This window comes from Phoenix dactylifera, chromosome 12 (genome assembly GCF_051530095.1).
Source record: "Phoenix dactylifera cultivar Ajwa chromosome 12, Ajwa_hap1_PhDact_Kaust_v1.1, whole genome shotgun sequence".
Taxonomy (NCBI): Eukaryota; Viridiplantae; Streptophyta; class Magnoliopsida; order Arecales; family Arecaceae; genus Phoenix; species Phoenix dactylifera.
In genome coordinates this window covers 25575824-25601015 of record NC_143201.1, presented here as the reverse complement: position 1 = coordinate 25601015, position 25192 = coordinate 25575824, and the positions used below count along the sequence as shown (strand labels likewise).

General features: G+C 38.3%; 2 protein-coding genes across 3 annotated transcripts; both read right to left on the bottom strand.

Annotated features, from left to right (window-relative positions):
• Positions 1-1201: 1201 nt before the first annotated feature.
• Positions 1202-14019, bottom strand: LOC103711753 (uncharacterized). Its single transcript, XM_008798058.6, has 6 exons — positions 13334-14019; positions 11608-11949; positions 11309-11464; positions 6515-6831; positions 5619-6423; positions 1202-2031 (listed from the first exon to the last, which is right to left on the bottom strand). The coding sequence occupies exons 1-6, from the start codon at positions 13500-13502 to the stop codon at positions 1490-1492; spliced, it is 2331 nt and encodes a 776-aa protein (XP_008796280.3). The 5' UTR covers positions 13503-14019; the 3' UTR covers positions 1202-1489.
• Positions 14020-16408: 2389 nt separating this feature from the next.
• Positions 16409-25044, bottom strand: LOC103711837 (uncharacterized). Of its 2 annotated transcripts, XM_008798167.6 has the most exons (5): positions 22595-25044; positions 22383-22497; positions 20518-20636; positions 17207-17274; positions 16409-16874 (listed from the first exon to the last, which is right to left on the bottom strand). In XM_008798167.6, the coding sequence occupies exons 1-4, from the start codon at positions 22840-22842 to the stop codon at positions 17223-17225; spliced, it is 534 nt and encodes a 177-aa protein (XP_008796389.2). In that variant the 5' UTR covers positions 22843-25044; the 3' UTR covers positions 16409-16874; positions 17207-17222. The 2 variants fall into 2 exon arrangements, with proteins under 2 accessions (XP_008796389.2, XP_088565472.2); XM_088709346.2 differs by lacking the exon at positions 17207-17274 and having other exon boundaries at positions 16548-16874; positions 22595-22976.
• Positions 25045-25192: the final 148 nt, after the last annotated feature.

Sequence of the window (25192 nt, the reverse complement as noted above, 5' to 3'; positions counted from 1 at the left end):
GTGAAAAGAGTTAATATGCGGTACTTTCGATTTTGGATTTGTGCATGCAATCAGGATTCATGTTTCGACCAATGCCTCGTTCTGCATGGGCCGTCGGACGGCAGCAGGAAGCTGAGGGAGAGGATGCTGGCCGCCAACGTGGCGGCCAAGGCTCGTTGCAGAAGGCAATGATGGAGTTGGTGAACGAGTGGGAGAGAAAAGAGTGGATTCACTGATGTTGTAGAAGATTCGGTGCTATATATACGGGGGAGTTTGGTTTCATTTTAGTCACTCTTGCTATGGATGGATCTTTTTTTGAGTAACTTGTAATTGATTGATCCTTGCGTGCGCTTTCTGCTTGTCTTGTGAACCGTTATGAATGAGATGACGTTTTGTGTTTGCATTGCTATGAAGTAAATAGATTCTTTTGTGTTATTTCCTTCGAAATCTTTTCTTTGATCTGGATGGATTTAGGTAGGAGAGCCCAAAACGTCATCTTTTATCTGAAGAGAGAGCACAAAACACCAAAAGCGGTTCCACTTCGTTTATTTTTTTCGTAAAAGAAAAGAAACTTCTTTAAACTTTCCTTCGGGCCCAAGAAATATATGCTCCTCGACCAAGAGCTTGCTTTCTGGAGTCTCCGAGTTCCTTTATGGACAAGTGTAAGATTCAAATCTTTGTGATACCATTTCCATTATCTTCCTAATCACGGAGGCGTTTTAAAAGTGTATTTTTTTTTCTTAAGACCCCTTCCCCTTTAGGATAAGATCAAAATGTGGATTTAACCTTCCAATTTGAAGAGCAAAACTACAAGGACTGAGCTTTACTTGTAGCTCCATTCATTATGACTGGCTCACTTAAATCTTACCCCCTTCTGCAGGAAAAAGACCATTGCGTCGAAAAACTGGAAATATTTTCTCTCAGATACAGATATATTTTCCCAGCAAAACAATGCTTGCATTCGCAGCGAATACTAGAGACCCAGTTTTGCTAGCATATTCATCGATTTCATAATCATACAAAACCTTTTCCAATCAAATGTGGGATCAAAATAGAGAAAGAAATCCAATCCCACAATGAAAGAATCAAAGAGATTTCATGGCCAGCCATCAACTTGACAACCCTCTGAAAATTAATACCGGATATTCACCCAAGAAAAACATAGATAAAAGAAGAGGCCTGTCTGTAAAACTATCTGCTAAAGCAGAGAGAAAGAGAGAGATAGAGGACGGACACCGCACTATATATGGCAAATGTAAAAGACAAGTACAGCATCACAAATAACAATTTGGCCCACAAAATTGCCCAATTAATTCACAGAGCCCTCCAACCAACCCATTCAAGCTAAGAATTGGAGGCACATTTCTCTCCTCCAGTCAAACCATTTGTAAGGCTACATCTCTATCCTGTCACCTGCTGAGAAGCTCAACCCAGACCCCATCTATGTATTTCACAGCCTCTCAACAAGCAGCTCTGGCATTGACTGTGTATGTTAAAGAGTAGTTTACAATCACACTCTCTTGCTTCTTCCCCTGTTCCAGTCTTTAATATAAGACCCTCGAAAGGTAACTGATGATGCCACTGTCGCTTTCCTAAGCTTGTGCCGATTGTCCCAGCCCTTTTCGCCTTGAATGGGGGTTGGCATCAGAGATGAAGGCCTGGTGGCATAGCTATGCAATGGCCTTGTGCTGATGGTGGGATCTCTTTCCAGTTTGCTGGGAGATGTAACACCTTCCAAAGGAACAGACCATCTTACAGATCCTCTGCCAGTATTATTCATGTGGGTGAGATCATTTTTATTTTCACTCATCATCTTATGTTTCGCAGATGGAAGGCCTGGACTTCCAACTGGATCATGATGCCTACCCATGAGAAATGAATTCTCTGTTTTATCCATGGAAGATGTAGACTTGCGTGCCTTCATGGGCTTCTGAGAAGGCGTCTTGGGCCATTTCATCCCCCCACTGTTGTGGCTTCGAATCTTGAGGACATTGGAACGGCGTCCCATTTCACATAGTATTTCAGCAGCAAGCAGTACCCTCGGTGAGTAGCCTATTTAATTGACAAATATATTGTAGAGGTCAGAATGGGTGAGGAGAATTGCCACAACAGAGTAAAAATAATTTCGTCAGAGAAACAAAGGGAAAAAAGGATTCTGGACGGAAAAGATAGCAGATAAGAGTAGCATATGCTGCACTCCTGATAGGAAAAGAAAAGAAGCACAGAAGAAAAGAAGCAAATAATTTCAATTAGCTATAAGCCTAAAACAATACATTCATGCATGCATTTATAAAGGCCATAAATATCAAGGGGTCCAATTATAAAACTCGAGCTATAAATCATCAAGCTTGATCCAGAAGATGACTATTTTTTATCACCAGAGGTTAGACCTTTTTTACAATAGGTTCTAGAGATGGGACAGGTCTTGAATATTTTAATTGAATATATTTCACAATTGTCTGAGTGGAGTCAGTCTATAGAATTTCGAGATGAGCTCACCTCAATCAAAATTCAAGGTTTGTATGATATTGATTTACAAAAGAATTCTTATCAAGGATGCAATAAAACAAGTGGAACCAACAAGAACTTGGCCCAAAATTTTCTTTTCAACTTTACTTCTGCCAAAGTTGTTTTGGCGGCCGTGGCCAGATATTTCTGATAAATAGATCCAAACCAAATCTGTCCATACATTTGCTCTGGTGCCCTCAAAGTAGGCAGTTCGATGGAGCTAATTCACCTGGCAAAAGTAAACCATTTTGTACTATTTATTGTGTATATTCCAGTCTTCTATAAAAGAATGCAAAAAAATCTGGAATTTGCTCCGCCGACTGTTATTTCTCTCTCCTCTTAGCTGCTAATCTCCATGAACTTGGTTGTTCTTGTGGACTCTCATGCTACATCACAAGATCTAAATGTCACTGCTCCTGAACTCCCCTGCTTAGTGCCACATTAATTTTGAATAAAAAAATATATGCCATTAAGATCGTACATTTCAAAGGCATATTGACCTGACTATAGGTAGACCTTGTAGCATGTGAAAGTAAAAAATAACTATACATCAGGTGATCATATACTGAATCCACAAAATAGCAACCTTTCTCTACATATGTAAATGTTGTGGGCCATGAAAAGCCCTCAAAGCTATTCTTAACTCCTAACTATGATGCTTCCTATTGTGAGCTACTATCTATAGAATTAGTAAAAGGGATCAGAACAACACCAGACATATTCAAGGTACATGTATTTTTTAGCTTAAGCAAGTGTTTTTAGACTCATCCTTCCCAAGGAAAAAAAAATGGCGATGGCCATTCCTTTATGTGTATGTTTGTTTAAAATCAGAATGTTACCAGCTAGAAGGAAGAAGACAATATGAAGGAAATCCACATAAACATTAGAACCACCCAAAGCTCCAAAAGCTATGGATGGAGTCTGCCATCTCATTGGCTATCCTTTTGAAACCCAACCAAGTTGTTTTTGTTGAAAATCAGTATTCTACCAGCTAAAAGAAGAAGATGATAAGAAGGAAAACCACATAAACAGCAGCACTACACAAAGCACCCAAAGGGATTGCCCCTTATCTCTAATGATGTCCTGAGCCAAACGAGCAAGGGTAGCCTCCTAGTCAGACACAATTGTTGTGCCTGTATCATTCTAGAGAGAGGAGTAACTGTTGATCACAAGATACAATAAAGCTCCTACCATCGCTTATTCATGGTTGCGAAAACCCTCTTTATCTTCTTTTAATATTTCTTTTTGAGTTATCTATTTTCTATCAGAGTTTCATCACCTCAATCACCAGGCTTATCTTCCTAAACCTAATCAAATGCAGTTTAGGTTTCTTCATCACTTAAATAGGCCTCAAACAGGATGAACGAGTAACTGCAAGATTTGCTTAAGAGGCAAAAATTTGACCTCTGCTATTTCTTTGCACATTCCATCTATCATCATGTTGTCGGATGCTTCAGCATCTATGAAAACTCCCTGGACAATAAATGGATATTTGGACTTCATGATCCATTATGCAATTCTCCATAAAGTCCTCAGCATATGACAAAGTAAGCATTTTTGACTTCCATTAGTCATGTTTTATGAAATTCAAATTCCATACAGGAAAAACTGCTCCAGTTTATAATCATGCAAAAGATTCCATATAGCATTGCTATCACCTTTACATTTTTGCTAAGCTTCTCGATCCATGCTTAATAGAATCAAATATACTATTAAATTTTAAAGTAAACACAGAAATACCTTAAGGATCTACAACTATCAAACAACAGCTGCAGTAATAACTCACCTACATAATAATCAAATAACTTCTCGTGGTACCTTTTCCCCTCACCTCTGATATTATAAAAAAAATACAATTGATTCATAAATTAAAATATTCGAAAATTAAACTTATCAAGACAGCCCTAACACAAGATTTCCTAATACTAAATACTCTAACTCAAAGTAAATTTAGGATTTCCATCTCCTGTATCAATCAAAGAGCTCTAAAGTCTCAAAAAATTATTCTACCTTAGGATCTTCTTTTATGAAACCCAAAAAAAAATAATTCTTCAAGCGTTTCTAAATGAATACCAGGTAATTTGCCTCAACAAAAAGAAGGATCATATATTGATTAACCTTTCTGAGAGAGTGATCAGTAATTCTCCATGTATGAGCAGACATAAACTCCCAGTAATATTTCAGGTACTCTCATAACATGAGATAATTGCCACATTCAACCATGTAATCTGGAACTACCTGACATGTACATGGTAGTGCGTGCATGCATGCATGCACAGATGATAGAGGCATGCATAGAAGTGGGCTTCTAGCGCAAACCAATGTTTGTAATGCTTTTTTTTTCCGTCTTGCAATGAAATACACAAGGCACCTGTCTTAGATACTCTTAAAACATCCTCCATGAAACAGAAGCGGGCAAAACTGCATTGGTTGTCAGCTCTCTCTTTTATGACCAGTAAAAAAGTATTTTAAAAGTATATACAATGCAAAACTAAAAAAGACATCTGAAAACAGAAAGCATTCCATCACAGAGCTAAAATATGTCAAAATCATTCCACATTCCATTAGAGGAAAAAGAAATCACATTCTAGATGGACAGGATTAACTTTCAATAAACATAAACTGTTTCCATAATGGCTTTGCAAATCCTATATTTTCTGCATATACAGATAGGAAATCACAATCCCCATGTTTAAATCACACAAATCACATATAAATTATTTGTGCATTTCATTGAACCTAACATTCAGGAACAACAAATTGAATTCTTACTTCATGAAAACGCATACATCAAACTCCACAATTATGTATTCTCTACAACATAACTACTCAACAGATAATGATGTGTCTTGATGTACAAATATTTACTAAGTATGATGAATGCCATTTCCTAATTTATCAGCTTCAACTACGGCATAATGCTTAAAATAAAATAACATTAAGCTTCGATTATGCATGTATATACTATGCTAGCAAATTATGTTCAAAGATGAGATGGAAAATATTAAATCTGTCACTGGTATCAACTTTTCTTTGGAAACAAAGAACCGATAACCTGAGAAGGAAACAAGATATATGCCTTTCAGGTATGGCATGGCTCCAGTAATGCATGTTGAATTTTAGCATATTACCTGGTTTAGATATCTTTGGTGTAAGAAAATACCGTGAACTCTGATCACATCCACCAGAAGTGCTTTTACAGGAGTAGCAAGAGCAATTTTCTGAACAACCATGTCTGCCCACTGTATCCTGTGCTTTCTGGGTGACTTCATTGTCCTCAAATTGCAAAGTAGACTGTGATGGATCCGCTAAGTTCGGTTCAAGTCCTTTAAACCTCTGACAGACTTCAGATTCAGAAGTTTTCAAGAACACACTATCTTTATAGTCAAATTCCAGATGGCTATCTGAAGATTTGACGTGCTCCTCCATTAAATTACACCTTTTAGAAATAAATGAATCAGAAACACCAGATTCTTTCTTCAAAACAACACTGTTCGAAATATGAGCTTCTGGAGAAATTGGCATAGTGCATAATGGCTTGACAGATGTTGTCAGGGTGTTCACATCTTGAAGAAGATCATCAATCTTTTGCTGGATTATAGGATCTTCATTGTGGTTAAATGACTTCAATTCCATTTCAGAGAAGCAACTCTGATCATCTCCAAAGGAAGTGGAATTGCTTCCTATTCTAACCCATTTACCTTGGGATGTGCTCTTTGTTGAAGCCACTTTACCAACATCGACACTGGGTTTGCAAGCTCCATTGTGGCAAAAAGACCATTGAAAAGGTGGCAAGCTGGCATGACAAAAAGTTGTCATGTGCATAGCAGACACCAAAAGAGCATCCAAATCCTGAGCTGGAGGAAATGTTAACTGCTTTAAAATGTCTTTAGGCTGGTATAAAGTGGAGAGATTCAAGTTCAACTGACCAGGATCCTGGTGAGAAGTGTAAATAAATAATTAAAAGATGCTCTGCTTATTTAATATTTATATTTATATGAGAAAATAACACAAATTGTAGACTTACCTTGTTACAAGGTACTGATTCATCAATGCCCTTATCCTTGTTATCACATTCAGACAAGTTCAGTGAAGCGCAATTAGGTTTCAAGAGGTTTATAACAGCTTTTCCATTGCCACTGTTACCAACTGCACCCTGGAGTGGAAGGATAGAGCAAGCCTTTCTAACTGAGGCTAAAATAGTTTCATCAACATTGGGGGCTCTCTTTCCTTTTTCAGGACATAAGTTAGAGTATTTGTAACTACTGTCAAGAAGTTCATTCAATGACAGATCATCCATATACTTTGTAACATCACGGAGATCTGACTTGAGACCATTTATTCCTAATTTGAAATGGTAAGATATAATTATAAATCTGTGTAAGTACAAAACTAAATTGCTTATGAAACCTAATAATCAATATAAGCAAAGACAATCTTGCTATTGCCTTGGTGATTCTAGGAAGGTACCAACTGCAGCAATATTGATTTGCTAGATGTCTTGTTTTACCAGGGTTAAATTCACATCATAAATCCATTATTTCATATGCAAAATCCTAAGTCGTTTCGTAGTATAGAATCCAAAGAATCAAAAGACAACCAATATTAGGTTTGACTTCTGAAAGTATATGCATGCGTATATGTCTCTCTCTCAGTGTGTGTGTGTGTGTGAGAGAAAGAGTCTAAAGATTTTCTTTGAACAAATAACCAAAATTTTGAAAGAAAGAAAAAAAAAATAATGGAGGTGGAAAAAGGCCATCAAGGCAAAATATATGGGAACTATATTACACATTGGGTTCAAAAAGAGAAGAAAGCAGCTTTGCCAAGTCTATCCATGAAATAAAAAATTGTGATAACATAATATGATTAAAGGAATATCATGACAGCCAGCTATGAATAAATGTACAATAGAAACTGGATCAACTACCATAGTCAAACTTATGTGACACACTATGGAGTCAACAGAAGATCATATAAGAGCAACAGCTATAAAGGGCACAGTTAATTGGGTATTATTAAGAGTACATGTATATGTGTGTTTACATACATATATGCATAGTGTATGTGTGTGTGCACATACATATATATAGTTGGACTCAAGGTATGCCACACCGTACCGAACGGGACGGTTTGGGATGTACCGTACCGTACTAGTAAATGGTGCAAGGGGCGTATCGACACTTGGTGTGCAAAAACAGCTCCCATACCGACACAATAATAGGGTGGCACCGGTGAGAAGCCCAGTGCCGAGATGGTGTACCTTGGTTGGACTACACATCTTGCACTAACTCCTCAAAAAAGGAGTTAACAATTTTAAAATTAAACATAGGTGATCCAATTTGAAGATTCAAACCGTTGAATATGCTCTACACTATAAAAAATGATTGTAAACTAAAATTCATATATATTTGGTGGTTTCTAATGCATGCATCAAGTTAGTACAAAAATGAATGATAGAAATTACACTAGTGTGATAAAATACATAACAGGGCACATGAATTGAAACTCTACATTATGGATCATGATCTACACATCTTAAAACATGGATGGATTTAAATTTACTGGGTTTTGATAATTAGGTCATAGCAACCATAGTATTATGCTAATAAAGTTATCCATCTAACACCCACTTGACTAGGTTAGAAAACACCAAACTCATACATTTTGGTTTCTAAGAATTTTTATAGTATAAATCAAGAAAAGCGAAACCATCCCGAATTGCCTGCTTTGAGGCATACTGAGCCTTGCGGCGGTGGACTAGGATGGTTCCGGCAATGAAATTGAGAAATGGGTGAAGGAGGGGGAGAGGGAGAAGGAAGGAGAGGAAAAGAGAGGGGGTGGAGGGGAGAGGGAAGAAGAGAGAGGGAGGGTGGTGGACGGCCGGTGGAGGGCCACGGAGGGCAGAGGAGCCGCGTAAGGGGTGGAGAAGGGACTCAACCTCCGGTTCTCCTGTTTCATTTGAAACAAGGGTCCCAGAGGGGGGACCTTTTTATTTTCAAAAAATTTAAATGAAATCAGCAACCTCCTTTGCCCCTCCGCGCGGCTCCCCAGCCCTTAGTTGGACATTTGCCACTTTCCTCTCTACCTCCCTTCCTCTCCTTCTCCCTCCCTCCCTCCCCCCCTCTCTCTCTCTCTCTCTTTCTCTCCTGTTGTCCCTCTCCCCTACCCTCTTTTCCATGTCAGGGCACACTCCACCGGTCTTCTCCCTCTATCTCCCTCCCTTCATCCCTCTCCCTCTGTCTCTTTCCCCTTTCTTTCTCTCTTTTCCCCTCCCATTCTCCCTCTCCCCCACCCTCCCTAATGTGTCGGTACAAACCCGGCATAGAATGTCACGAGAGGGTACCGAAGCATGCCACCAAGCAACTTATCTGAACCCTGGTGCCGGCATAGCGATCCTTAGTATAGATCATATTCAACTCTTTAGATCTTGAATGTGGAGAGTCCATCATATATATACATGCAGACATACATACATACATATATACATATGCATATATATGTATATACTGCAACTATCAATATGAAGGAGCAACGGGTGTCGTGGATACCACAAGACAAGCAAGTTCCTAGAAAAAAAACTTCTCGTTGATGATAAGAGCCATGCCATGGCATAAGCAATTTGCAGAGGGTGTAGGGTTAAAGATGAGTCGAGAATATGGATGACAGCAAATTGATATGATGAGGGAAAGTTTTGGAGGATCCAGCCAAATACCGATAAAATTAGAAATCAGAATATGCTATACGATTTTCGTGGAGACAACTCACAACTTAGCAAAATTACAAGTAATATCCGACTGATATAATTTGTGTGATGATAGATTATCATACAAAAGAAGGATTGCATGGATGGCATACAGAGATGCTTCTGAGAGTTGTGTGATCATTGAATGCCTGAGGTTACAAGGGAAATTTATTACTTTTTAAAAAAGGGTCAAAAATGAGTACTTAACAAGAAGAAAGATTTGTAACGGTGTAGGATAAAGCGGAAAGAATGGAATGAGTTGATATCACCACGTGCTGGACACTGAGCACATTTGGATTTCGCCTTAAGCAAGGAAAGTGGGAAAAGACCATAATAATGTTAGTAGTACACTAATAGGAGCTAAATCTCAATATCATGAAAATCAGGGTCGGCAGAACCATCCCAAACTGCGTAGTTCCAATCGTACCGAGTCGTCCTGCCGGCAGACCGGGACGGTTCTAACAACGGAAATGAAATCCATCGCTGGAGGGGGAGATGGAGAAGAACAAAGAGAAAAGAGAGAGCGAGTAGGGGAGGAGGGAGATGGAGAGGAAGGAAGAGAGAGAGAAAGGTGGAGGTCGGCCGATAGAGGGCCGGCGGAGGCCGGCGAGTTGAGCGGAGGCTGGCGAGCCGTGCAGAGGCCGGCGAGCCAAGCTCCGCGGCCGGTTCCTCTGTTTCGTTCGAAACAGGGGACCCAACTGTGGAGCCCTCCTCCGCCTCCCCTGCTCAAGTCGCCGACCTCCGTCGACCCTCCACCGGCCTCCGCCACCCTCCTCCTCTCTCTTTTTCTCGCTTCCGTTCACCCTCGCCCATACCTTCTCTAATGTGTCAGTACGGGGCCGGCACGGAATACGATCACTGTACCACCGGGCAACCAGTCTGGGCCCCAGTTCCAGCACAGCAGACCCTAGTGACAACATATTTAGAAACACAACCATATTTGGAAAAACATGGGGATACACTTGTCAGGTCATAGCAAAAAGATAATGAATATTGCAGTTCTTAAAATATTTAGTAGCAGAACTTATATTGATCATCCGTTTATTCAACATGTTATATTCAATACCCGGTAAGTTTCCTTATCACTGAAGACTAACATTACATGAATGTGATGAAGGGCAAGAGGGTGATATCAAGAGACAAAATAAAGCAATGGTCATAATATATGATCAAGATTAGGTCAGCCAATGGGTTGGCCTAGCCCGACATTGTGACCCTGAAACAACCAAACTCAGTCTCAAGTTTTATGGACGTGGGCCAGGCTCGGCCTCAAAATGAGGCTTGATCAATTTTTGGTCAGGGCCTACACCGAAGATAATGTTAAAAATTATATATGGGCTGGTTCTGAGCCTGACCCAGCTTGAAAGCATATATTGAGTTGGGTCAAGCTTGGGCCTCATACTTTCAGGCCAGATCCGGGCTGAGCTGAGCTTGGTGCGAGCCTAGGGTTCAAACCTTCGGCTTGCTTCGGGCCTAGGCCCCGTTGACACCTTATAAAATAAAACAAAGAGCAAAGTAATTTCTTCAGCAAAATGAGATTTACATCAGAACAACTAAAACTCTTTGAAGCCCACCACAGGCTACAAACAACTTTTTTCAAGAAAGGAAACTTGGAGATTAAAAAAAAAATCATCTTTAAAAGATGTGCAAGAAATTGTTTGCCTGCTTATCAATTATTAAAACTAAAGCAATTCAACCACTAGATGCATCCAGAAATAAACATATCTTCACTCTTAAATTTTAAAGACTTAAATGATTTTGCTTCCTTCCATGTGAAAAAGCCCTCGTTATCAGGACAAATAACGTACAGAAGTACATGTCCAAAAGAACCATATGAGACACCAAATTGAATAGCTTTTCCAGAAGGTTCTCTGAAAGAAAATTATTTAATTTATACACACACACACATATATACATGTATGCATGCATGTGAGTGGGCCTTTCTGTATAGATGCATGCATGCAAGCATGCACAAGTAGACACATGCACATGCACATGCACGTGCACATGCTAATGGAAAAGGAAAACATACATAAAAGAAACATCAGAAAAAAGTTATTCTGCATATTTATTGCATACCAAGAATGTTGTTTCCTCCAGAAGCCGAATCACAGTTGGTTAACCCAGCCTTTGTTGTAAAATAATCATATTTACTTTTCAAACCGCCTCTAAAATTCTTTTTATCCATTTTCTTTCCATCATGACCACGCTTCTGCTTGACCATTCGGGATTTATCTGCATAGTCAAATGAAAAATCAAGATTCAACACTGTCAGCCATTACAAACATCATCCTGTTCTTTAGAATATCTAATAATGCTAAGAAATGCAAAGGCATACACCATAAGGAAATTAAAACCAAAAGTGGTGTCCTTTTTACCAGTGGAAGTGCATCGCATGCTGTCAGATCCAATTGTCCTCGATATATTATTCTGGTCATCAACTCCAGAATTTGTCACAGAATTTTCAGGTTGATCTATTCTTGGTCGCTTAGACCCAGGAAAAGTATTCAACTTTTTTACAGATTTCTTGTTCAATGATCTGCCCTCATACTTGGGTAGTGATAGGACAGACACATCTGCCTCCCCAAGGTGATGCCTTTTACCATTACCTTCACATTTGGAACTGGGAGGCATATTTTCATGCATACAAAGTTCCGAGTCAAGCTTTTTGTTTCTGGAAACTGAACTGAATTCCGAAATTGGATGTTGAAGTTTGGCATCTGGCATGCATATAATGTGTTCCAAATCAGTTAACAAGAACATAATACATTCTTGTGCTTAAAATACAAAATATGAGGATATGGTTATCCACTTATCCCAGTATCAAGACTTATACAATCAGAAAAGAAGATTTGCGAAATAAAAGCAGTAGAAACATCAGACACTCATGTTTAGACAACAGCCAGAAAAAAATTAAAAAAAATGGCCTTGAGCATCAATAACTTATCGCATACCAATACTTTCTAACCTAAATATAGATACCAAGATTCAAACAAACAAAAAGTAGAACCTTTAGTTATATACACAGATAGCAATGCAAAAGTACATATGTTGAAAGTATATCTTCTGGATATCTGGAGCACAAGAGCATGTAAAGATACTTGAAAAGTTGCACAATTATGATTATTGAATATCAGTCATAATTCTTCAGAATCCTGCTTGGTAGGTCATTGGGAAGAAAATCTGAAACTATATAGCTTGATAAACTTCATTACTGTATGATGATAATGCTCCGAATAAAAATGTAAAACAAAAGAAAAGGAAAGCATATGAACAACAAAAGCGATGAGACAAGGATAGAAATGAGAAAAGATGTCATCTAACCAAGTGACCATTTTTCTTTTTTTTCCCCACTCCCCTGGACTTATAGATGTGAAGTAAAATGAAGGGCCAAGCACGTAGACATGTATAAATATAAGTCTGTACAAACATGCATATACTGCGTACAAATATGATAATAACAGATACCACCACAAGAACCATGAGGAAATAGCAAGGGACCAATGCCAAAGTAGCCGTTACGCAGCAGATCTGACAGAAAGTTTTCTTTCAGTCAAACTGACAACATGACATGAATACCACTACCCTTTGGCTTACAAGACGCCACTCCATGGATTTCCAAGAAATTCCACCAGAAGTAGTAGATCCCTAACTAAGAAATTACACCCTGTTCTCCAGAACCAAAAACTAACAACAAACAAAAGCAAGAAGAGATGAACCCCATGGCCTTCCAATAATTTCCACCAGAAGATTGTAAAATCAATCTCTAACTAAGTAATCACACCCAGTTTTCTGGACTCAAAATAACATACATAAAAAGCAAGAATATGTGAACCCCTCAATTCCTGACAACCAAAACCCTAGCCTTGAGGAACAACATTATTACATGGGTACAGCATCCATTTATCAAGACACCTAAAATGCGACCTACCGTCCACCCATATATCCATCAACCCCTCCAAGAAGCAACAGATCAGGAAAAATGACCCTCGATCCGTGTAAAAAATCGAATATTCATCCCTTATAAGGTCTAAAAATCCAATATTTATTCCGTCTAAGGTGTTAAAATCGAATCTTTATCCCATCAACGGGCAAAAATGTTACCGCAACGATAAGGGCTGCAACCAGAAAGCTTGTGACTTCCGAAAACACGAGCATCGGCGCCGTCAGAGCCCCTATTCTCCGGCTCCCCAACCCTCCCGAAACCCTCGGTGGCCAAGAGCTTCGATACTGCAACAACATTCGCCGGCAGGGACAACTCCACCGCGTCCATCCGCCACGGAAAGAGCGCTCTGCGCCCTAGATAACCAAGAAAGTCTCTATCTTTCCCGATCCGAAGCACCTCTCACTGCTCAACCTGCGCATCCCCTTCGAAGGCTTCCATCGCGCATCGATCTCCACGCCAGAAAGAACAAGCACATGGAAAGAGAGGAGAGAGAGAAAGGGTGGAAAGGCGATGGGACGGCGGAGGAGAGAGGCGTAGGGAGGAGAGGCGGGGGAAAGAAGGGGGATGCGTATTTTAGGGCAGGGAGGAGGAGAGGAGAAAGGTATATATAGTTTTCGGAAAAATCCAAAAGCTCGCCGTCACGACGGAATATTCCGGCAAGTAGGCAGTCGGGACTTGGGAGGAGGGGTTTGGTGTACCACTGTCGCGTGGGATTTGTACTTCTCTGCTCCTATTTTCCTCCGTTGGTGGCCGTGTTGGCGTGGGCGAGGCTTTACACGTGTCCTCATGCACCAGTAACCCTAGGCGACAACATTTGGCGTTCCTCAGAAATATGGGTAACGGTGTGATCTTATTTCCCGGTTATCTACTTTTGTGTTCGCTGCGCCGCTCCTTTAGTACGGTTATTTCTTTTTTTGGTGCAGGGCTTAAATCGAATCGGCCCATGTTAATATTTTCATATTTATATTTTTTTTGGACAAATATGTATATTAATTAGATATAAAAATTTATATTTATATTTATTTTAAATAAATGTAAAGATACCGAAAATATGATATAAATACTGATGTAAGCCAGATAATTAAATTTTATAACTATAAAATTAAAAATATTACTAAACGAATGATAAATCAAATTAATAGCATATTAATATGATCATTTATTTTTAAAAAAATTTATAAGTACTATATAAAATTAAATAAAGCTAAAAATAGAATCAAATATTTAGATGCCAATCGAATAATTGTCTATCTATACCTATATCTATGTTTCTTTGATAGATATGGATAGAAATATAATATTAGTCGGATGCTCAAATTTCTTTCATACCTAAATAGATTCGAATATAAAAATGGATTTAGATAGGTTCATCTCTATAAATAGATTGAAATGTATATGATAGGCTTGATTGAGCATGAATGTCTAGATCAATAATTTGATCATGAGTGGCACAAATCCACTTTAAATGGTAATATGGATAACTCTTTTTATAAATCCATTTAAGATTTCTGGGAAGGAGAGATATACCCACAATGTGAAAGGTGGTGGATTTCAAATTTCAATCCTGGCACATTTGGAACGATGAAGCTTTATAAATTTACAATTTTTAACATTTCGTAAATCTCAAAAATGTTGTTTGATATATTCTACCAGATCTTTTTGACCCCTTCATTCCTTCGTTGAATTCTTACTTTTTGGAAAACGTTATATTGATATGATGGTAAAAATATTGTTGTATCCAAGCAACATTAAAAGAAATTACAAATGAAAAATGTATACTATTTAAATAACAGATGCCTACCTGAGCCAGTGGAGATGAGCAAATCTAGGAACTATGTAAAAGCAAATCTGGAGTTTATCATGAGTGAATGGCGAAATTCACAAAATTCAAACCTTGATTTAAGGACCCATCAGTTGCAAAATTTCTGGATTTAAGGGTGGTTGAAGATATTCGATGATATCTGTTAGGTTTCAATAGTTTGTTAGTACTGGAAATGTAGATTCATGGCACCATGAATAAGGACACCCATGCAGAGACTATCCATGCAAGTTTAGATCATCGACTTTTGACAGCTCGGAACATCTGGGGGCCCCATATTGCTTCGGCAGCTTCTCACACGATTTTCTTCACCGGAGAGCCTCCACCTCCGAGTTTTCTTAAGGTCAATTTTGACGGCTCTTTTCTGAATGGTGGTAGGAGGGGAGGGGCCAGTTTTGTCATTAGAGGTCCGACTTCAAGTGTGGTGGCAGCGGGGGGTATCAGCTCTTCGACACCTCGGTTTCAGGCGCAGAGTTACGAGCGGCTTAGATGGAATTGAGTTATGTGCGACGTGTGCTGCAGATGACCTTCATCCTTTTGGAGGTAGATTCAGCTACGGTGATCAGCTGAGTCCGGAGGGGCTCATCCAGTGATAGAGGAGTTCATCCCTTGCTCCGTGATATTTGGTTGATGGTGAGAAAGGCTGTCATATTTTAAGTTGTGCATGTATATCGTGAGGTTAATGGAGCTGCGGACTGGGTGGCGGCATTTATAGTGCGCCACTCAGAAGACGCCCTATGAGTTGGAAAGGATGAAATGTTTGATGTATTCCGAGATCTTTTGTTTGCCGTTTTACTGGATGTATTCATACCCGCATTGTATGATACACCTATTTTAGCAAAAAAACAAAGGACACCCACATTGCGTTATTAATGAACGTGGTCTGATTCGTGGAGAATTTTATAGGTAATGGAACCTTCTGACATCAAGGCCTTTCTTTTCTTTCTCCTCTTCTTCTTTCTTTTCTCTTTTTTTTGGTATGGCCGGGGGCGACTTGAATCTGTTCTCTAATGAACAAATGCAATAATAACCACAACTTTAAAATTTTATCTGAACAGGGTGTTCACAGTCCTGGCCTCCCGTCCCTGGATGACTGTAAAATAAAAAAGAAAAGGAAGGCAATCATTGGCTAAAAACTAATAAATTGTTTTTTTTATAAAAAAAAACAGAATAGACCTGCAGTCCTCACACCAATGTAGAAAAACCTAGGATCAGTTATTTTTGACAGCAGTTGCTAAATATGCACCTTTACCAAATCTAGAACATACGAGATAAGTGATGGCCTTGAAGTGATCACTTCATGAGGCCACGAAGTAGCTGGACTTGCAAGATATTTAGACGATTAGTGAAATTTAAGGAAAGAAAGCAACCTCAAATGACCAAAAAATCTATAAACAACAAATTACCATACTAGTTTTCTGCAGCAACTCTAACATAACGGAATTGTATTAAAAAAAAAACAAAGCAATTCAAACATGAAGGTAGAATTGGTTCTGTGTAATTCAGTACAAAATAAAATAGAATAAAATAAAGCAAAGCCCTCAGACAAGTCATCTATCCAAATTCTTCCATCTCGGACAAGCCAATGGCTTTTATTATATCTAAACATGCTACACTTTGCACAATTAGAGTAACTTATGAGCTCATACTCCTGAATATAGTATTCAGAAACCAAGCAACAAGAAAGATTTTCTTATACGAGTGAGGCACATCTGGATATCACCAGGTAGAATAAGAGCAGCCAAGAATGTAAACGTCTCCATGTTCCAGGCTTTCAGGATATCCAGAGTCATAGGTATGTACAGAAACTTCTATAAGCCGTGGTTCTCTGGTTGCAGCAAAGGATCTTTCCTAGATGATAGCAGTTCTGACAGCAAACCCTGCAGATATGACAACTCATAAATGACTTGAACATTCCGATGGCTAGCACAAGTTTAGCATGCACTAGTCAAATATTAAGGTTGTACAATAAATGCAAACAACAACAATTGACTTTATACATATAAATGAGAATATAAAATTGACATAATTAATGAAGATAGACAAGTTAGAAGAAGAAGAAGAAGACAGATACCCAACTGCCCATCAAGCAAGGGGTTCAATCTAAGTCTTTCATGTGGAAAAAAATGCAAGAGAATTGGCACTCCATGCTCAGAAACATGTAAAATCATAGCCAGCTATCTAAAAATATCACGATGTATTTGCAAATTACCTCAGCATTCTGCAAGCTATATCAAAGTCTTCACATATTGGTCAAGATTTGTATTGAAGAGCTCACATCTACAAAAGGGATAAAATGTAATCAGGCATCACACATATCTGTTATCTTCGAAGCGAGAACACTATTAACACATTGAGAGAGAGAGAGAGAGAGAGAGCATGTTAAGACAGATGCACATGAAAAGTGCAACATATTATTACTATTGTTTTGTTGTCAAGTTGAAAATTGATTCTAAATGAAGTTCATATAATTATATTGAAATGCTATGAAGTTACATGCACGAGCCTGGCACAACTAATATTGGTTAGGAGTTTGTATGGATAAATTAAAGCAATGGCCATCCAGCTTATGCAGTGCATTTTTACTAGAAACTACTACTTTTCTTGGCAGGAAACAGCACAGCGAGTTGGATGCATATCTGAACCGCACACCACTGTTGAACAATGCAACAGGAAATAGATGGCTAATTTATGTGCTTGGTTGAGTCATAGATTAAGAGCAATCTCTAGCAAAACAGATCGAAACTATAAATGGCGATACAAGGGGAAAAAATATTTAATTTGAATAAGCTATTGGTTATTTTATTGACAATCAAGGGGAGTCACAATAAGGCAAGTCATAGAATATCGAGATTTCTACATACATTTGTGCATGTAGGTCGATTGATGCATTAACATATTCATGAATATTGGCTGACGCATTTACATACACATCCATGATTGGTGGGTTCAGAGCCAACTACTAGATGTTCCTTCTCTAATAGAAACCACAAAGCATGTGCTCAGCACATGCACTGATATATTGCTTTCATGCATGCATCCATTGTGTTCACTAAACTAGTGCAATGCTTTCATGCACACGTCCATTGTATGCATGAGTTATGGACAGATTGAAAGTACAAATTCAGCGAAATGCATGTGCAGATACAGTGTATGTAACATTGGCATATGTCTGCCTCTAAGGACGAATGTGTGTCCACAAATATGTATATTTATAAATATATGCACATCAACGTCTCCACGATATTCTGGAAACAAAGGCATGTTCACACCATATATGTCTGCAAGTATTGCCTGTGTGTTAGGAATAATGCTGAGTGAAAAATGATCAAACCCCTTCCAACAGCACATGGAACATGAATGCACCTTAATATATTAAGCAAGATATATTAGAATGGAAATAATTATAGGCTGTATTGTCGTTTGAGTGATGAACTACTGCTCTAAACCTAATAGCTGTTGTTCTGCAGGTGTAGCAGCGATCTGATGCCAAGACCCAAAAAAAATTTTGCAGCTTGAGGTTAAATGTGTGATTGTAAGGAGGAAAGATAGGAGTCTCTTTTCTGATAATTGGTCTCTTAATTGGGGTTCCTAATATAGCTACCAAGCCACCCTGTAACTATGAACAGAAACTCTTTCCAAATGCCAAGAATCCCAATGGGAAAGAAATAGATAGGAACCCAATAACTCTCTAATGAAACTGGAATGTTGAACATGATGCATTTATTCAGTGTACTGGTAATAATACACATGCAGATGCATGTGGGCACTAAAGATTTTAGATTTGATATATGTAACTAAGACCTAAATTCTAAAAATATCTGAATAATATTCTTTATCTCTAGGTTCAGAAATATCACTTCATCCTCTCTTGAAAGTTCATACTAAGATAACCTTTTTAGAAGCTTTTTGAGCCCCTTATTCTATAGAAATCTAGCATGTTTTTAGCCTCTTAAATGAGAATCTAATTAGGATTATTTTTTAAATTGAAAATTGGGAAATTAAGCTGCTTCATATAATTTAAGGATCAAGGATGAAAAGTTAAGCTGAGATAAGCGGAGACATACAACTAAAATTTTGAAAGTTTTCACAAAAAGGGTTCAAAATAGAGAATGAACAGTAGCTATTAGAAAGAAGAAGTTAATACTAGACAGACCATTATATCTTCCAAAAGCAGGCTCACAACCTGAGAATCAATTGGTAGAAATGGAGAATATAGGTTTTGCAATATGAGCATGAGTAATATCGAAACTTCCCTGATTCTGTAAAAAGAATGACTGTGTGGATTACTCATTTCTCCACCACATATTTCAAGACATGCGGCATGAAAACAGCATGCTGCATTGAAACAAAATTCAGAAATGCAGATGACTTTAAGTGTGTATGCATGCATATGCATATCCCCAGCTACATTTTGGTACCAGAGCAAGCATTTTTTGGATCCTTTTTCACTCTTCCTCTCGAATTTTCTAAGTTCTTATCTTCCATTTTTGAAACCCCTTGACTAAGTTGAGCCCCTATCTTTACCAAGGTCTCTCATGGACCCCTTGAAACAAGCTTTTACAATCTTAGTTGGTAACTCGATTCTCTCCAATTCCCTTAATAACTGTAGTTCATAATATTTATTGTTGTACTTACCTCTGACAATATCCATCATACTTCAGCCACATCAACATCTGAGTCTGCAAGTTAGACACAGTATTGCTAGTCCGAATCATCCTTTTCCTGTTGTTGGACATTTTTGGTTCAAATTTCATGGTTAACATATTCCCCTCAAAAAAAAAAAGGGATCTTGCTATGCTTCAAAATTGTAGGAAAATATCAATATCTGACATTTAGTATATCCCTTTGATTACCATGCTGGATTCAGCTCAAATTTCACAGTACAATATTTTCCAAATATCAGCATTCAGCAAAATTATCTTGTTTTGAAGTTTAACCAGACAGCCACCTGGCCATATGCATCCATATCTTTAGAATATGCATCCTCAGATAGCAATTTTCAACAGTTGGATTTGTCCCTTCCATTACTGGATTGGTTTCAGTTCATATTTCATAGTTCACAATTCTATAATTTGCAGAGACAAGAAATCCTTCATCAGCACTTATGAACCCTACTATTCATTGTTACAAAATTATGTTGGAACATAGGCATGTTGCCTAGAACCTAGCTGTTAGGCATTAGAAGGTAGAACTAATTTTATATATCGAAATGTGCGGATCCACATGAGCTTGCTTTCATCTGTCCAGGAAGGCTTATAACCTTCCAGGTCCAAAAGCCTGATAGTGTCTAGTTTAAGCAACCATTGATAAATGATAATGGTATGACTCGCTAACAGTGCACAAGGCATGCAATCTGTGGTCAAGAAAATGGACCCTTGTATATTTAGATGGGATGCCAATGCCATTGTTTCACCCATAAGCCTAATGAACATGTATATTCAGCTACAAATCAATTCGATTCAAGGTATTTGTACATTAAAAGAATAGCAGATCTAACATAATAAGTGGTAGGAATCATACTTGATTGGAGTCCCATTAACATAGAGGGGATTCTTTACGACATACTCCACATAAATGTTGTATATATATCTCAGTGGTTCCCGCATGTCGCCAGTCTTGGGATGAGTAATTAAAATAACCTGCATCAGAGGACTAGGTAAATTACAGCTATGGCACACATTATGAAGCTGCTAGCAAAACAATTTACTAACAAAAAGAGGTAAAATACAACCATAACCTTGCAACAAGGGAAGAACACTAGCTATGGACATTATGAAGCTACTAGCAAAGAAATTTACCATCAAAAGAGATAAACATCAAGTCCATAACCTTGCAACTAGATAAGTGAGTACTCACATGAAACAAAAGGTTACAAATATGCAGCATCTAAACCAACAGGTTATAAAGAGTGAAATGCATTTGCAAGTTCACAATTACACTAAATCTAATTCATAACTCTAATAATTCGTAGCTTCATAAATTGTAAAAATGACTGGAAAATATTAAACTAGTGCTGCATTCAGTAACCTGTTTATAGTCAAATCCGACGAATAGTCCAGTCAGAAGACATCTAGTGTCGTAGTAAGATATCAAGTATCAATATATATGAATACAAAGTAGCCAGGAAGACATGCAGAGTTCAGTGAAGGGGCAGAAAGATATCTTAAGACTAAGTGAAAAGCACCTTGCTATAAGCTACAGTGCTCAGGGAGATTTATTATGGAAATGATGAGGCTGGTATATGACTTATGAGGCAGCAACTTCTTAAGATTTTGAAATCAGAAATAAATAATTAAAAAATTAAGATAAAAGATGAAGCCCCAAATTATTCCATATACAGCACTGCATGACCATCACTTGAGTATGAGTTCAATGCTAAACAGATCCATGATATTAGCAAAGTTTATTCCTATGTAACCAAAATCAAGTATCTCTATTCCTGAAGTCATTCATAGACACCCCAACCATGAAAACAATATGAGGCACAAGGCCACCAAAATTAAAAAGAACCACTAAACCTTCTTTTCTTTGAACTACCTGTATATCCAGAATGTCACATTTTTGTTGTGCCTAGTTTGAAATTCATGGCTGAGGGGAATTAGCGACTTTGTTTCCTTTCTAAAAGCTCATGGAAAATTAATAATCTATGCATCAAGTTTCAAGCATTTATCTAATCCACGAAAACTTATTTTTTTGACATTCAAATCTCAAATGCTGAAGAGACTAATCTTACTTCGATGCTATGGGTCACTAGGGGCCATATTCATGCATTGGGAATTACAATATTCCACATTCCTCCACTTCTTTTTTTTTTCCAAACATGGCCCAGATAACGAAATAGAATCACAGAAATCCAATACCATCCCTGATAGTTGCTCTAATTACCCCCATTATTCCAAAGAAAGAAACTTCTGTATTTCCTAGCATACAGATTGCAGAGGGAGCTGTAAAGATGGAATAGAAATGTGCATGAGATGGATGAACATCTTACAACACATAACTGCAAAAGTCTACATCTTTATACTTCACTGCATCAATCATCAAGTAATTATGTTCTGATATGCAAAATCATTCCCCAAATTTAACAATACAAAATGATCTTTTTGTCTTGCTTGACCAAATGGTCACGTACTCCTTTACACATGCATTGCTTTATGCTGAATGATCCATGCACTCCAGCGCATTTACTGGTCTTGCTCTTGGAATCTTGCAGAACGCATAAAAGACTAAAGTATTTAACTCCGGTAGTTTCACACCATGGCAACTAAGATCATGTGCAATTTCCTCAAATTCGAACGTTCTAGAGCAGGTTAAACAAAAGATTTCCAATCTTCTCGAATAATTTCGATTAGATTGAATATAAACGAAGTTATAGAACAAGTGACCTTGACACCGGAAGGGGATTCCAGTAAGCTAAGCTTGTAGGTGTTGGTGTGGAAGCTGTAGAAGGAGCAGCCCTGTCCCGGGAGCAGAGGCACCCCAAGATTTCCTTTGTCGACGCTGCTCCAAAGAAGAAGACGGTTTATTAGGGCTCAAATCGAAAGAGAAAGAAAAAAGGGGAAGGGGGCGATGTGGATGCGGGATCGGGGTAAGAAACCTGGTTGGGTCTATCTTGATTGTGAAGGAGCGGAGGGAGAAGAGGAGGCCGAACATGAGTTTCTGGTCCTGCTGGGCGTCGAGGGTGTGAAGCGGGCGGTGCCACTCCCTGTACAACAGGCACACCCCGCTCCGGTTGAAGATGTACAGCATGTTCGCGTTATTACCCGCCAGCCCCGTCGCCGTCCCCGGCGGCGCAGCCGGGGATGGGGCGATCTCCGCCGCCGCCGACCCTCCAAAGAATTGCATCGCTGATCTGCGCCGCCCAGCCGGCCGCCGCCCTCCTCCCTATCTCTGCTCCAGAAGGCGGCAGCAGATCTCGGAACTCCCCGTTCGGGTCCTTAGGATGATGGGAAAGTAGCGTGCGTCAAGGTGGATTGGTAGTGCCGACCTGTACTTCTACGAGTAAATCCCGAAAGAAATCACCGACCATCCGATCTCAAGGATGTCCGGCGCGGACAGAGTGGCTGACTGGGTCACCTCTTTTGCTGCTCATCACTTTGGAGAGTTTTTTGAACCTCACATATTATTCCTTCACTTTGTGGAGCATTTTGGCTTTTTATTCTGTAAGCAATACTCATGCGAAATTAGTATGAACCGTCGATATATCCAATATATATATATATTGTAGGTAATTTTATCAGGCATACATAGAAAAGGTTACATGTAAATTATTAAGCTAGTACATGATGGGCTATACTACAACTCATCCCAAATTTTAATGAAGGAGATTCAATTTCAGGTTATTTCAAACAGTTATCAAATGTTTGCTAGCTTAATAGAATGATACCTCCTCCTTGATTATATCTTTACATTCGAAAAAATGAATATAAATTGCGCATAAACTAAGAATGTCATGATCAGACACCTGATACTAATTTTTATGATCTAAGCATGTTAGGATAAATATTATGTAGATGTTCGAACTAGTTTTTGCAAATATTGTGAAAACTTTTACACAGGAACTCTATAAGACAAATATATTCATATGTTTCATAGTAATAACGCAGGAAAGGTTTTTGTATTTTAATTTTATATTTAGTCTTATATTCATTTATATTTCTTTATTCATCATCTAGTTTTAATCAAACTTGAGCTTCTTGAAAATAAGTTTGCATTGATTAAATTCATTCATATTTAGAAGCAAATGAACATTTCCAAACTTCCATCACGATTAGGTTGGACGCTTCCATATTCTGTCAGGGACTGAGAGAGTCAAACAGAGGGAGTCTGATTAATTTCACCTCAATCATTAAAACTTAAGAATAGCCTCTACTTCTATGTTGTTGTCTTTTAGCATATAAATTTTATTTAAGGATAGATGGCTATCCATTTTGTTATAATTTCCATCCACTCTCTATACTATAAGCCTTATCATCAAAAACAATATATCGCCATCCCATATTATTTTGTTTTATTTTATATAAGATTGCTCGATAATTATATTGGTCTAGATTCTATAATATCCTCATCCAAGAACCAAACATGAAATTTGATTGCTCAGTACATGGTATAACCACTAAAATAATTCCAATTCAAAAAGTAAAATATAGATTTATGAAAATTTAATTTTTTAATTTATTTTAAAATATATGAGCATGTTAGCATGTGCATGGCACATGCTTAAAATTTACTAGCTATATATATATAATACTTTTATTCTAGTCATCTACATAGGTATTTTTTTTATAAGCCAGATGAATCAAACAATCTAGTATGAATATATCTAAAAAAATTTAAAAATAAAATATTAAAAAAATATAATCGGGATAACTGTCATGGTGGTTTATAAAAAAAATTTTGAATGTCCTGCTTCATAGGATGTGATTTAATTCGTCGCTGTAATTTTTTTTTTTGAAGTGGATGTATCATATATGTCGGATACAAATACACTTAAAAAGTCAAAAGATAACAAGTCGCGGAGTACATCGAATAATCCCCTCTTCTAGCCACAGAATCTTTTCAAAATGGTTAGCAACATATAAAGCTACTCAATCTGCTATCTCGTTGACCTCACGATATATGTGCTTTGCCTGCAAGATCATCATACCATGGATCATAATCTAGATATCTTAGAGCAGCAGGTGGCACATATTCACCCCTCATATTCTAATAAATTCAACTAATAATTATAGCCGAATCATCTTCGAGCACGACAACACAGGCCATGCATAGCATGGCTCGCTGCATTCACTTCACAGTAAATATGCCTACGATGTGCACTCCCTTGACCCAATTCTCTCTCCTTTAAAAAGCTTAGTTAGCTGCTTTAACTTTTAACTTTTAAATCAAAGTTAATATCGCCCTCCGATCCATCCATGTCAACCGGCCGACACAGTAAGTCAGCATGTGACTGTCACATGCTCATCATGGTTCCCGTTGGGCCATTGGCGTACTATGGCGCCTATCTTTATGGTGCCCGTGCAATCGTGCCATCTCCATCCACGTCGACTCTCACATTCATGCCGACTACCTCGTCTCCCCACCCATCCCTAATTTTCTTCAGGCCGAGGAACGAGGAGACCTCAGGCTCCCCCCTTCATGGCGGCCACATTGGTCTTGAAGACGGGGGACACGAAGTAGAGCATGAGGAAGAGAC